Source organism: Nematolebias whitei, chromosome 16 (assembly GCF_014905685.2).
Source record: "Nematolebias whitei isolate Nwh7 chromosome 16, NemWhi1, whole genome shotgun sequence".
Taxonomy (NCBI): Eukaryota; Metazoa; Chordata; class Actinopteri; order Cyprinodontiformes; family Rivulidae; genus Nematolebias; species Nematolebias whitei.
In genome coordinates, this window is record NC_056513.1 from 5,496,859 (window position 1) to 5,511,552 (window position 14,694).

Genomic DNA, 14,694 nt, shown 5'->3' on the forward strand with positions numbered 1-14,694 from the left:
GTTTTCAGAGGAAGAAAACCTTCGATTTCCACAAAAAGACTCAAACATGTGAAGATGAAATGAGACAAAAACTATAAAAACATCTGAGCCGAGATTTAAAAAAAAAAAGAGAAATTGTTAGTTTTTAATGAAAACGGGTTTAAAGAACTAAATTGATGTTTGTATAAAGCGTATGAGTTCAGTTAAATATATTGTTTAAATGTTGTTTCTCAACTAATGTGTATCATTTTCAAACGATCAGATTTAGAAGCTACCGTATTTTCCGCCGTACACGTCGCACCGCCCTATCAGTCCAAATACGTCTAATAAAGTGGAACAATCCATAAAGACGTCGCTTCATCGTATACGTCGCATCTATTATGCATCACCGCAACCTGCTTGTGCCAAAAATCGATTGGCTGCCAAATTGCGGCTGCAGGAGCGTGCACGGGAGGATTTTAAGAAGAATTTAACTAGATTAACACTTAAAAACAATTTTTTTGTTTGCTCAAAATTATAGCAAAAGGTTTGTCTCAGTCGAACTTTTTCTTAATAAATGCACTTTGGTCAAATCAGCTGCATTTCAAAAGCCGATACGCGGAAGTAAGCGCATGCACAGAACAACTCGCTGTGTTTCTCTTCGAAATTTAACAAGATAAGCACCTAAAATAATAATTATTTTGCTCAACATTATAGTAAAAGGTGTGTTTCAGTTGAACTTTTACTTAATAAATGCACTTCAATGGTAAAATTAGCTGCATTTCGCCGGAGCGGCGCAGTGAAATGAAGCTGATTTGACGGTTGCTCCAGGCGAGCTGGACGACTATGGCAAGCCGATTGTGCCATTAATAGCCACTTTTTACCTATTATTTGACACAATGGCATGCCATTCAGATAGAGTGCCATCTAGTGGCTGAAAATGGTAGTGTTCAATATTTTCAGTCAGAATGAATGAAAACCGTCACATCTCAGCCAAAAATTGGTTCATAAATGTGGGGAAAAATAAATAAATATGTCGCTTCGGCGTATAAGTCACAGGGCATAAAAATTATGGGGAAAAAAGCGACTTATGGGCTGAAAAATATGGTAGCTACTTTAGCAAAAATCCATGCCAATAAATTCCTCTTCTTTCCATATTTTAACCCTTTAGTTTCTGTCAGACAAATCGTAAAAAACTTTTTCACTCTTTGTTCGGAGCGGACCCTCGTGCGGCCATCTTGTTTCCCAGAGGAAGTGACGCGTTTTTACCGCATATTTTCACGTTGGCCAGGATGTGCTTGTTGTCGTGCAGGTGACTGTGGAGGACGAGTCGCATGGGGAGCTCGGCGAAGACGAAACTCAGCTGATGGTGACAGAAAAAAAAAAAAAAACAGACTCCTGATCGTTTGTTTTGTGCAGCCTTTGAACTTACTCTAGAAGACAAAGTGATTGAATGAACCCGGTTCAAACCAGACTCACGCTGAAGATGACGTTGAACAGCGACTGGAAGACGATGATGTATTTGTGGCACGCTCCCTTCGGGAGCTTCTTCTGCTCCTGAACGTGCTCCTCCCTGTAGTTGACGTACTCGTAGTACTGCTGCGCCATCCTGCGTGTGTGGCAAAAAGAAGCTTAAAAGACAAGCGCCTTAAATTTACCGTATTTTTCGGACTTTAAGGTGCACTTAAAATCCTTTAATTTCCTCAAAGCGAGCAATTTGATCTGAACTCTGCAGTGCCTCTGTGTGTTGCCTCTGGACATGCTCACCCACCCTTGCGTCCCCCCCGCACGAGGAATGTGGGCGTCATTTGGTGCTCGTTGTGCGAGGGTTTTTTTTTCATTATCATGCCGTTAACCTTCAGCCAAAGATTAAGAGCACGTTAGGAATTTTGTTGTCTCCAAACCCTACGTGTCATTTTTCACCACTTTTTATTGTCTGTCCAAACAGGTCTCACTTGTAAATGAGTCTTCGAGGCTCCGTGTGATTTATCTGTTTAAATAAAGGTTGAATGAATTTAAAAAGCATCGACAGTGAGCCTTATAATCCGGTGCGCCTTATAGTCCGAAAAATACGGTATTTATTTTGTTTAACCTTTATTTAACTGGGGAGACCTGAGGGCAGCCTAACGTGAAAGTTTCTGGAGCGTAAAAGGAGTCCCACGGAGAAAACCCACGCAAACTCGACACGGAAAGACCCAATCGGGGGCTTGAGCCCAGGACCTTCTCGCTGTGAGGCAACAGTTAAAGCCACTGTACCACAGTGCAGCCTAAAAAAAAAAAAAAAAAATCAAACCTAAACTTTCCCACGTGGCTAAACTTTTTACTTCCTGTTTCTTCTTGTGTTGAAAATGACGAGCAACAATGAAAGTTGTTCCGATTTAAAAAAGCAACAAATAAACATAAATAACAATAACACTATAAGGAGCTAGCTTTAGCTCGTCTCTCTAAGAGTTCTTAGAGAGATTGATTAGAACGTATCAAATATGACACTAATACACATGTAACAACAAATCTCAGCGTTGTCACACCACAGAGCAGCTCAAATTAATTTGATCATAAATTTTAATTTCCATGTTTTCTGTCGATTAAAACACTGGAGTGCAGTTGTAACGATAATTTTTAGAGCCATGTTGTTCACGAGAGACAATTTAAGTTCAGAAACTGAACTAAAGGAAACCCAGTTTTGTTCCGTTTAAAGGCGCTCTACAGCAGGCTGCAGTCTAAATGTTTTTTATTCATTAAATATGTTTAAAATAAGGGGTATAATAACAGCTGTCCTTTAACTGGGACACACCGACTATGATTAATCTCTGACACAAGTGTGTAAATCATTTAATTACATATTGTTACAGTTTTGACTCAGAATATAATAAAAATGTTTCAATATTTATTCAAGAAAAACCAGAAACGTTGAGAAGAAGCTCAGAACATGAACAGGCTGCATCCTTATGAGTGAAGCATGAGGGAGGAGGTGTCATGATGTGGGATGTTTTGCTTCTTAACTGAACTCATCACTTCCACCCTGATCTGCAGGAACATGTTTGAATTGATTTGACGGTCCTAAATAAATCGATTCAAACAGGTCAGACTGAAAAGAAACGACCAAGTCGACCCGAAGACGTGAACTGAGAGTTCGGTTCTCCACGAGACTCGTCCGTTCAGTTTTCCTGCTTCTCACCTCGTGATGTAATTTCCCAACGAGGCCCAAAGCGGCACGATGGCCACGCCGATGGCTACAGCCGATGGGACCAGCGTGTAGTAGCGCTCCCAGTAATTGGTTGAGACGAAGAGCGCGTAGATTCCCGAAGCCAGGAACATCATCCACTTGGTACCAAGGAACCTGAAAATCAGGAAGAAACCGTGAGAACGCCGAGCGCCGGATGACTGGAAGACATGCTGAAGGAGCTGAAACCGCGTTCTAAAAGCTAAAAGGAGCAGAACACTAGCTAACATAAGCACAAGACTAGTTTCAAGCTAAAAGGAGCAACAAAATTCAAATAAAGCTGAAATTTAGCTCATAGCTAAAAGTAGAAGAACACTAGCTAAAAGGAGAAAAACACTAAATGAAGGAGAGCACTAGCTAAAAGGAGAACACAAGCTAAAAGCTAAAAGATGAAGAACACTAACTAAAAGGAGAATGCTAACTAAAAGCTAAAACAAGAAAACACGAGCTAAAAGCTAAAACGAGTAGAACACTAGCTAAAAGCTAGAACGAGAAAAACACTAGCTAAAAGCTAAAAGGAGAAGAACACTAACTAAAAGGAGAATGCTAACTAAAAGCTAAAACAAGAAGAACACTAGCTAAAAGGAGAACACTATCTAAAAGCTAAAACAAGAACACTAGCTAAAATGAGAAGAACACCAGCTAAAAGCTAAAAGAAGAAGAACACTAACTAAAAGGAGAACATTAGCTAAAAGGAGAGAACACTAATTAAAAGAGAACACTAGCTAAAAGCTAAAATGAGAAGAACACTAACTAAAATAACACTATCCTAAAGCTAAAAGGATAAGAAAGCTAACTAAAAGGAGAACACTAGCTAAAAGCTAAGACGAGAAGAACACTAGCAAAAAGCTAATAGGAGAAGAACACCAGCTAAAAGAAAAAGAACACTAACTAAAAGAACACTAGCTAAAAGCTAAAAGGAGAAGAACACTAGCTAAAAAGATAACTCTAGCTAAAAGCTAAAAGAAGAACACTAAATAAAAGAACACTAGCTAAAATGAGAACACCAGTTAAAAGCTAAAAGAAGAACACTAAATAAAAGAACACTAGCTAAAAGCTAAAAAGGAGAAGAACACCAGCTAAAAGAAAAAGAACACTAAATAAAAGAACACTAGCTAAAAGCTAAAAGGAGAAGAACACTAGCTAAAAAGATAACTCTAGCAAAAAGGAGAACACTAGCTGTTAAAAAAATACAAATGTTACTAAAAGTCAAAGGGTTTCTCATGAACGAGCTAAATGTTTTGATATAAGAACAGCTAAAATAGCCACACAGAAGTAGAGAGATTATATAAACAAAGAAACGATGAGACAACAAAGAGGGAAACAACGGTGTGGATGCTGATGATGGAACATGAAGGTTTGTTTGGATCCAGATGTTCATCTCTGGGTTTCTGTGCGCTGTGGGACTGCACCTGATGAGGACGGGGGTGTACAGCAGGCCGATGATGGGCGTCACGTTGATGCCCATCAGCATCTTCTGGTCGATGTCTTCGAGGCCGAGGTTGCTGTACTTCACCTCCCGGTAGGTCATGTCGTAATGGAGGGTCAGCTGCATCTGCAGCAGACCTGCAACAAATAAAAAGTTTAACAAAAGGACGGTTCTGCCTCTTTCTGTCTTTTCTCCAGCTGCAACACACCCATGTAAACGCTGTAAACAATCATGGCTCCAAAACTTCCTGCAACAACGTTCTTTATCACTCCCAGCCTCTTCCTCCTGTAGTATTTCCTCTCCTCCTCCTCCTCGTTGTACTGCGCCTGCGGGCCCAGAAACTCCTCCATCTGATTGAGGATGGGGGGGGGGGGGGGAGGTGTTAAAGTTCCATTAATGTTTCACTCCCAGGATGTTTGATCTGGACCTGAGCTCACCTGGCCCTGCATGTTGTCCTCCTGGCCCACATCCAGCAGCTCGTTCACGGCGCCGCCATTCGGAGGCGCCACAATCTCATCAGCGTCCTCCACAATCTGCTCGGCCTCTGCGACCTCCATCTGTGGACCGGAGGAGACCGAGCACACCGCCGGCAGCTTCTAGCATCATTTAATTCACTCAAAGAGTTTTAAACGGTCACAAACGAACACCGTGATCCGAGTTCATCGCTGAAATGAAGATGAATCTAAAGCAAAACTAGAGAAACTGCATCGCCTGTGAAAATGCACTGTGAATGCTTATTGCAGAAGAACTTGCTGAAAAACAGCCGAAATGTAGCTGAAATGGATAAACAAGCCTAATTTAGAAGATGAAAGCAGAAAGGAAATTTTGTTAAATTGGGTTTAAATGAGCAGAAATTAGCACAAAAATTAGGAAATTAGCAAAAATTTAGCTGAAAATGTAGAAAGAAGCTTCAGCTATCAGAAGGACGTGGAAAGAGCTGAAATGAGCTTAACAAAATGTGGAATTACCTGAAAAAGCTACAAACAGCATCAATAAAGATAAAAATAGTAGCTGAAACTAGCAGAAAAAAGCTGAAAGGAGCATAACAAGAAGTTAATAAGCCTGAAAGTAGCAGAAATTCCCATGGAAAAACCTGATCTGAAAACAGCTGAAATTAACTTAAAAATGCTAAAAAGGTAGAAGTAGCTTAAATTAGCAGAAGCAAAAAGAACACGTATGCCCAATTAGGCTGAAAGAAGCAAAAACGAACACAAAAAAGTGGAAATTATCTGAAAAAAGCTGGAATTAGCAAAAAAACAGCTGAAAAGTAGCTAAAATAGTAGAAAGAAGCTTAAATTACCAAAAAGAAGTAGAGACAGCACATTTTTTGTTGAATTAGGAAGAAAAAAGTTTAAATGAGTGCAAAATATGTGGAATTATCCAAAAAAGCTAAAATTTGCGTAAAAACAGCTAAATAGCAGCTGAAACCGCAGAAATAGCTGAAACTTGCAGAAATAAGCTGAAAGGAGCACAGCAAGTTGAACTTATCAGAAATAAGTTAAAAGAAGCACAAAAATGTTGAAAGAATCTGAAAGAAGCACAACAGCTGAAAAAAAACAGCTGAAAGTGGCTGAAAGAATTTTTAAATTTGCACAAGGAAGCTGAAGCCGAACAAAATGTGAAAGGAGCAGTAAAAGGTTGTAAACATTATAAAGAGTTAAAGGATGTAAAATGAAAGAAGTGGCAGAAAAGGCTAAATGTTTCAAAAAGCTAAAGTTGCACCAACACCAAAAGCCAAAGGAGGATTGTCCTGAAAGAGCCGAACGTTTCGGTTTATGATTTAATGAAACGGCACAAAAGTTGTGGAACGAGAAAGATGCTGAAAAATGTACCGAAGAAAAATGGATCAGAAAAGTGAGAATAAACATTCAGTCACTCTGCAGCTGTTTACTCACCAGATGTTTAGAAATTAAATTTAGTTTGTGCAATCCTCCGTTTTCTGAATCTATTTATAATTTTATTAGACGAGTTATTAAAAGGTGGAGTTAATCCTTTATTAAATTACATCTAATAGAAATGGATTTTTTTTTATTAAGAATTGAAAGCAGTAAGAAAATGTGTGGAAACTATGAATTTATGTTTTTCACATGTGGAAAAACATTTAATGAGATAAACGATCAACACATAATGATGATGATGATGATGCGCATGTGAAGTTCACATTTTTATTTTAGTTCGCACAAGAAACATAAAACACGAGTTTTACATTAAAAAAAAAATTTAATTCACCTGTCTTCACGTGCACAGTTTGCTTCAAGCTCCAGCATTAGCAGTTGGAGTCTGCCCTGTTAAGTCTGTTAGCAAAATATCAAACGAACCACTGGACAGAATTTAATGAAACTTTCAGAATCTAATCCCTGGATGGACTTTTACAAATGATTAATGTTTGGAGGCAACATCATGCAAGATGGCCGCCACAGCTAAAGAGTGATATCAAACATAAAAATGGTTCTTACTTGCTCAGTTTTACAGATACTGACCTACAGCTTGGTGTGGTAGTAACTGAGAGTCATACCCAACAAAAACTCTAAGCACTTGTCTAATCCAGCAAGATCTAGTTTTAAAACTTAGCTTTGAACTATTAGAAATTCCTGCCTGTCTGTTAGCAAAATATGTCTTGGACTACTGGATAAGAAAACAATCTGTGGTGTGACCAGGCTTTTAATTTCGTAAACTTTAGAAATTCTGAACTAAATGAGGCTTGTTTAATAAATTATTTTGGTTTTTTTTTAGGTTCGGAGCAAGATGGAAAGTTCAGCACAGAAAAAGGAACCTGAACGCATCAAGTTCTAAATAATAAGGAAGTGACTGATCTATTATTGGAGGACCATCAGTCACATAAAGGTTTAATTACTTTATTAAAAACAATAAAGCTAGCCTACTTTATTAGACGTGAATCGGTTGGTTTATGGAACTGTTCAGTTTCTATTTAAATCTTTGCAGGAACTTTTCAGTTCTGAGCTCCAGAGTTGATGATTTGGATACGAGTTTATTTTGTCAGACTGTCCTTAAACGCAGCACCGCAGCCCTGAAAACATGATTTAAAAATCACAAACGCATCGAGGCTTACCATGTTGCTGCTGCTTGTCGCTCCAGAATGAAATGCCCCCCCACCACCTGGAGGACAGACACCTCCTCCCCCTCTGGGTCACTTCTTCTTCTTGTTGGTTCCCGTTTCAGACGCGCGAGCTACAAGTTTCACGTGGGAAACGAAAGTTATTCTGTCACTTCCTCCTCAGCCTGTTTGTCTTAAAGCTACAGACACACGCAGGAGGCTCCGCCCCCTCCCTGCACAACCACTGTGTACATTAATGTGGGACACTCAGCCGAGGATAAACTGTTAAATTATTTTATTAGTCGTCAACATGTTGGACAGCTTCCACACAAACAAAAGAGCAAAGTTCAGAACTTCTGCATGTGAGACAGAACCCAGAGTTCAATAAAAACAACTGCAGTGTTGAAAAAACTCGTTTTAATTAATATCATGCGCAGCCCGGACTTCTACACAAACGTCTCGTGTTGCATCCTTCTGTAGCTCAAATAAAAATAATTCCTCGTTTCTTATTTTGCTCCCAAGCAGCAACTTTCTCGACTCGATGTTTGGGGACTTGAACTTTGGCTGATTTGTCACTTTCGGGTCCGATTCTTCACGACGGAGTCTCCAGAAACGTTTCGCAACTTTTTTTTTTTTTGCAGCTTCTCAACTTCCTCGCAGCAGAGGACGTTGAGATAACGTGTGGGACAACCTTTCTCTCAAAATGAGCTCAAAGTCGCTGAGCATCTCCGGCGCATCTCACGAGCGCCAGAGCTGCGTTTTGAGTCGAGATGCACCTTAAATCAGAGGTTCCCAACCCTGGTCCTTGAGGAACACCATCCTGGACGGTTTAGTTGCTTCTCCGCTCCCAACACCTGATTTGAACGAACAGGTGATTAACAAACTTCTGCAGAACTTGAATTAAATCACGTGTTAAAGCAGAGAAACAACTAAAACATGCAGGATGGTGTTCCTCAAGGGCCATGGTTGGGAACCATTACTTTAAATAATCATTCTCAAATCCAGTTTTTGGAAGCAAAATACAGAGAAACGGTAAAAATTAGATTCTCTTCTTGAAGGTCTTCAACTTGTTAGTAGGACAAATGTGATGACAACACAGAGACACTGAGGTTTCGTGGCTCGACAACAGACGATAATTAGGACTCGGAAATCGAAGCGCGTGCTCCGGGTGTTTCTTCTGTGCAGTTCCGTCTCGGCAGGTGACGTCCCGAGACAAAACGCTGGAGGTGAAACTGTTCTGAAGAGGCTGGACTGGGATTCCTCCCATTACTGCTCCAACCTCTGATGCAAACCCAGAGGTAGTTCATCCTCGTGGACCCTCAACGTTGGTTTTATTAACCCCACCCCCTCTTACCAAGTCTTTCATGTTAAATCCCATCCCTCATCTTTCTCCACGTCATCGGGGTCTCTATCCGCTCCCGACAGCCGCCTTCCTCATCATCTCCTCGTCTTGGACCGAGAGCTCCGTGAGCTTGCGTCCCAGTCTCTCGTGAAGGTCCAGGTATTTGGCCACGCAGCGGTCCAGGCACACGGACTCGCCCTTCGTCAGCTCCGCCTCCTTGTAATGTGGCGGGACGCACTTCCTGTGGCAGGCGTTCGTCATCCTGAGGGACAGAAGTCAGATTCTCAAAGCGACGCAGTCGAGTTTCGAATCGAACCAAAAGCAAATTATTAAATGATGCCACTGTGCCCCATGGGAGCTGAAACACGTCACGTTGTAAAAATCCACAGCGCCACCTGCTGGAAGTTGGTTCACCCACAAAAAATATAAAAAGTCCCCAAGTCTAATCTCAAACAACTTCTTGAGCTTTAGCAAAGTGAGAAGTAAATGAACTAAATGTGAAGCAGAATAACTTTTTTTAATCTTATGATAAAAAACAGGCGAAGGATGTGGACCAAAGCCTCATCCAACCAAGACGTCGTTTAAAAGATGAAACTCATCATTTCAGAAACACAACGGGGAAACTTGTTCTTTTTCCATTTGGCTTTGCAAGAATCCTCTGAATATTCAAATCCATTTTTATTGTTTTTATTGTAAGGTACGCATCAGAGCACTTTAATTACTGACTCCCATCTCAGAGTCCCTCCCCAGTTTTATGTTTCAATTTCCCAGTTTGAGATGACGACTATATTTGACATAAAACACTTATAAAGGTGCACCCAGGGCCCTCGCCTTCACCTGATCTTCACGACTCCCCACAGGTGACAGGTGAAGGAGGCTTCCTGTAGCTCCTTGGGGCCTGGCTAAGCCGTGGAACCAAGTTTCAGGTCTTCACAACAAACCCTCCACCCCCTTGGCCTGGCTAGAGGGAGCCCAACTTCTAGGCAGAGTGGGAGGTTTCTGTGGACCTCCATCATCAGGGTCTTTGTGTTGGACTGCTCGCCTGAACACTATTCATCATAAAAGACACCAGCAAGGGGCTGATGTCGCAGACGCTGCGGCTTCTAGGATCATGGGTGGAAATCAAACGCTTTCACCAGCTTAAGGTTGCTCCTCTGCAAAGGGTTCATTCACAGTAACGGGGGTGTTGCTCCGACCTGTCGAGGTGAAGAAGCTGCCGAGCGTACAAAGCTCTCCATTCACTTTCCAACCCTCACCTATGGTTATGACAGGTAACTGGATAGAAGCTGTTGAATTTAGCTTCCTCTCTTGGGTGTTCGAGTTCAGTCTTAAGAGGTAGTTACTGCACCTCAACTTTCACAATAAAAGCCTACTGCATCTCGTTTTTTCACAATAAAAACCTAAAATTAATCAAAGAAATGGCCAGTGACCAGAGTCCACACATGGTGTGTGTGTGTCAGCAGAAACATCAAGGTTGACCTGCTCGTTTTTAAGAGTACATCATGTTCTGGTCATTATCCTTGGGGGAGGTGTGGGGGGAGATATTTAATGTTTACCCTTCGTGGGCGAGAAGTTTGCAAATAAAGCTGTAAGCCAGAAGGGGCAGATGGTACATGGTGTTTCGCACAAATTGAGTCGCGGTTAGCGGATTTACCGGTTGTACATGTCAGCCATCATCTCCACCTCCAGCTCCGCCGCTAGCTGCTGCGCCTTCATGGGATCCATGTTGTCCGCCTCTCGGTGCTCTCAGCCGGCCTCCACCGCTGCCACGCCGTCCCTCTGAGCCTCTCCTGTGGACACTTGGAGAAGAAACAACCGCTGCTCCTCCCGTAACCTTCAAAGTCTGTGAGGGAAAACACGTGTGGCGTCACCGCGATCACTTCCGGTGTCAATAAAGTTGGATTCAAAAGGAGCGCCCCCTCTGGTGGTCACTACAGGTACTGCTTACAACGAGTTGTTTTTGTAAAACGGAACATCTATGAAAAAACACTTTTAATCAACATTATGTACTTTTACACAAAACACGCCGAAAGGAACAAATACAGCATCGAAATAAACATTTTTTTTAACAATAGTGCCTTACAGAAAGACAATGATGTGCTTTAACTTAAAAACTTAATTTTCAGAAAATAAAATATTTAAAACTAAAATAAACAGAGAAATATAAACATTAAGAACGTTCTTTTTGTCTAATATTAATGGTATTTAAACATGCATTAGAACCATATATTTTCAACTAAATCTACTTTTTTGACAAATGAAAACAAAATTGTAAAAAAATAAAAAACGATGCGCGTGTGAAAGAGTCTTTCTGCTTCATCAACCTGTCACGTCTATGTCGTCCTCGTCTTCCTCCTCATCACCTGAAACGGTGACTACGCTGCTCAGTCCGTCTGCACACGCTGTAACTGGGGGCCCCTTTTCTGGGGAGAAAACCAGTACGTCCACTTCCTCTTCCTCACCGTCCTCCTCTTCCTCTCGGTTGCAGCCGGAGGCGACGATGAGTTCAAGGACTCCTGACAAAGGAGGAGCAGTTTCCAGAGACAAAACTTTCAGGGTTGTTTGAGGCAGTTCGGCGTCGCAGTGAGGTCCAGTTTGGTTGCTGGTCGCAGGCTGCAGCTCGTCTGATCCTCCCGCCCGACACAACGCTCCTGACAAAAATAAATAAACTTTTTAATCATTAGGCAACAAATCTGAACAACCTTGAAGGCAGAGGTGTAATAATAAACAGAGTTCCTTGACAAATGTCACTAAAATCTAATTTTTGTTCATGTTTCTCCCAGATCCAGTAAAAGTGTTTCAACCTGTGTGAGGGGTGAAGCTGGAAATTAAACTTTTCTTTTGAGCAGCTGCTGTGATGAACCGCTTCATCGCTTGTTTTAACTGGTTTCTTATTTAGACGCGTTTTATTCTAATGTTGTGAACGTTTACCAAGAACTCACTCTGTTGTGATCCTTTTTTCTTCCGTACGCATTTCAGCATCTTTCTCGTTCCACGGTTTTTGTGCTACTTCAACAAATCATAAATCAAAACGTTCAGCTCTTTCGGGTCAATGACTTTTGGCACCGGTGCAACTTTAGCTTTTTGAAATATTTAGCCTTTTCTGACGTTTTTTTTCTCTCTCATAGAAAATGAATTGAGCTCATTTTACCTCCTTCAGATCTTTAGATCCGTTTACAAGCTTTTACTGCTCCTTTCATGTTTTGTTCTGCTTCAGCTTCTTTCAGCTTCCAGCTGCAAATTTAAACTATTTTTCAGCTAATCTCACATTTTTTGCATTTATTTCAACTTTTTTCAGACTAACTCAACAAAAATGTGCTCTCTCCCACTTCCTTCTTATAACTTAAGCTTCGTTCAGCTTTTTAGCTACTTTTCAGCTGTTTTTTTTTTTCTAATTTCAGCTTTTTCAGATAATTTCCACTTTTTTATGCTCATCTGTTTCTTTCAGCCGAATTGAGAAAATGTGTTATTTCTGCTTTGTTCTTCTAATTTAAGTTTATTCTAATTTTTCAGATAGATTGTTAACATTTTAGTTAATTTTTCAGATAAATTCATATTTTCCGTGGTCATTTTGGCTACTTTCAGCCTAATTAATTTATTTCTGCTAATTTTGGATTGTTATGCTCCTTTCAGCTTTTTTCTGATAGTTTCAGTTATTTCAGCTACTATTTAGCTGTTATATGCTAATTTTAGCTTTTTCAGCTAAATTCAGTTTTTGTACTTTTAAGCTTTTTTCAGACTAATTCAGTAAAAAAGCTCTCTCCACTTCCTTCTACTCGTTTCAGCTTTCTCCCATTTTAGCTACTTTTCAGCTGTTTTGTGCCAATTTCAGCTTTTTTCAGATAATTTCTACTTTGTTGTGCTCATGTCTGCTTCTTACAGCCTAGTTGTGCACAATTGAGCTCTCTCCACTTCCTTCTGATAATTTAAGCTTCTTTCTACCTTTTCAGCTACTTAACAGCAATTTTGTTTTGCTAATTTCAGCTTTTAGATCTAATTTACTAAATTTGTGCTCACTTCTGCTTATTTAAACCTAATTCAGCAAATATGTGTTCTTTCTGCTTTTTTCTGCTAGCATAGGCTTGTTCTTTTCAGCTACACTTCAGCATGTTTTTTTTAGCTCATTTCAGCTGTTTTTCAGCAAGTTCTTCTGCAATAAGCATTCACACTGCAGTTTTGCAGGAAATGCAGTTTCTGCAGTTAGAATGATTATTTACAAGTCAATAAAGTGAATGTTCTCTTTATCACCACAATAGGAGGTTTCCAGTACCTTCGTCCGGATCCTTCAGCTGTTCTTTCTCAGACGACGTCTCCGTCACTTGAACTTCCAGGACGTCGCCAGAACAACCATCTCCATCAGCAGTTTCCTCCCGAGCCGCGGAGCTGTTTGAGCCTTCTTGCTGCGAGTTGTTCCTCTGAGCTGCTGCTGTGTTGCACAAAACGCTGTGATTTTTATCAGCATCTTGAATCTTTACGCTCTCTGTAATCTCCAGCTCACCGCTGGAACCGCTCGGTGCGCCTCGCTCCTCCTCTGCGGGTTCGCTCGTCTTCTGGCTTTCTGTGGACTTCTTTGTTTGCAGTTTAATCAGTTTCTGAAACTCCTTCACCGTGACCATCCATGACTGTTTGCGCATTTCGAGATCTTTCTGGTCGTTTTCCTCGGCCTTTCCGGAGCGCTCGGCACTTTCGTTTTTCTCTGCTTCGCTCGTGTCCCCCCTCGGCTTCCTGCCCCTTTTCCTTCCTCCGGCGTTGGTCTCCAGCTGCGACGAGGCTTGCTGCTCGCTGGCCTCGTCGCAGCTCCTGCTCTCGGTTTTGGCAGGAACGTCGTGCAGAGGGGGCGGATCCAGCTTTATTTTACGAGGCCTCCCACGTTTGCGCTTCGGGACAGCGATGCCTTGCTCGTCTCCGGCTCCAGCTCTGCAGACCGAGGGTATTACAACTGGTTTCTTTGGGACATTCCCACTTTTCTTCTCCTGAGACTTCTTCAGAACGCTCCTGGTCTGGATCGACGTCTGCTCTGAGCTGAACTTTCCAACCGTTCTGGTTTTCTCCTCCACAGACAGATCTGCGGTTGCCATTTGGCTCGTTTTCTCTAAAAACACGCAAGGCTCGTTTGAAGGGTTGGTGGTTATTTTCCTTTCCCTCGCCAACACGTTGTTGCTCGACAAACTCACCGAGCAAAAATTAGGCATTTTGGATTCCAAATACAGATCCAAAGAATCCTGAAGAAAACCCTTGCACCTTCTCTTTTTAGATGTTGCACAGTCTCCTGTGGAAGGATGGTTTCTTTTCCCCACCTTGGAGTCAAACGTCTCTTCTGGTTGGGATTTATTCTCCCTCTCGTTCGCACCACCTCCAGGTTCTGCACAGCTGCCCCTGTCGTTTGGCGTCCAGCCCACGCAGTGCTGCTCCGAATCGCAGCCGGCGGCTGAATCCTGTGGTTGAGATCTACTTTTATCTGTGAGAACGAGAAGAGGAAAGTGCAGAGACCAGGGGGCTTCTGTCAGCCAGGGTCGCCTATGAAGGGACGGCTGGACATTATATTCAGGGTTAATGGAAGTCTTGTTAGGACGAGGCTCTTGTTGAGCTTCGGGGCTGTGAGGCTGTATCGGAGAAAGAGGGCGAGGAAGCCTCGACACATTCATGCACGGTGAGGAGAAAGAATGCTCGGGCTGAGGTTCTTTCTC

At 41.7% G+C, this 14,694-nt stretch overlaps 2 protein-coding genes across 3 annotated transcripts in view; both read right to left on the bottom strand.

Annotated features, from left to right (window-relative positions):
- The window catches only part of unc93b1 (unc-93 homolog B1, TLR signaling regulator), a 16,079-nt gene extending 8,329 nt beyond the window's left edge, over window positions 1-7,750 (bottom strand). The window contains exons 1-7 of the mRNA XM_037690443.1: window positions 7,681-7,750; window positions 5,048-5,167; window positions 4,819-4,960; window positions 4,594-4,747; window positions 3,137-3,298; window positions 1,438-1,567; window positions 1,228-1,321 (exon numbers count right to left, since the gene is read on the bottom strand). Of these exons, the coding sequence (XP_037546371.1) occupies window positions 1,228-1,321; window positions 1,438-1,567; window positions 3,137-3,298; window positions 4,594-4,747; window positions 4,819-4,960; window positions 5,048-5,167; window positions 7,681-7,683 (805 nt within the window). The 5' untranslated portion in view covers window positions 7,684-7,750. The remainder of the gene's footprint in view (window positions 1-1,227; window positions 1,322-1,437; window positions 1,568-3,136; window positions 3,299-4,593; window positions 4,748-4,818; window positions 4,961-5,047; window positions 5,168-7,680) is intronic.
- Window positions 7,751-8,574: 824 nt separating this feature from the next.
- Window positions 8,575-11,477, bottom strand: timm10 (translocase of inner mitochondrial membrane 10 homolog (yeast)). 2 transcript variants are annotated; one of them, XM_037690072.1, is made up of 3 exons: window positions 11,332-11,477; window positions 10,662-10,850; window positions 8,575-9,269 (listed from the first exon to the last, which is right to left on the bottom strand). In XM_037690072.1, exons 2-3 carry the CDS (start codon window positions 10,730-10,732, stop codon window positions 9,074-9,076), a joined length of 267 nt encoding a protein of 88 aa, XP_037546000.1. In that variant the 5' UTR covers window positions 10,733-10,850; window positions 11,332-11,477; the 3' UTR covers window positions 8,575-9,073. The 2 variants fall into 2 exon arrangements, with proteins under 2 accessions (XP_037546000.1, XP_037545999.1); XM_037690071.1 differs by lacking the exon at window positions 11,332-11,477 and having other exon boundaries at window positions 10,662-10,900.
- Window positions 11,478-14,694: the final 3,217 nt, after the last annotated feature.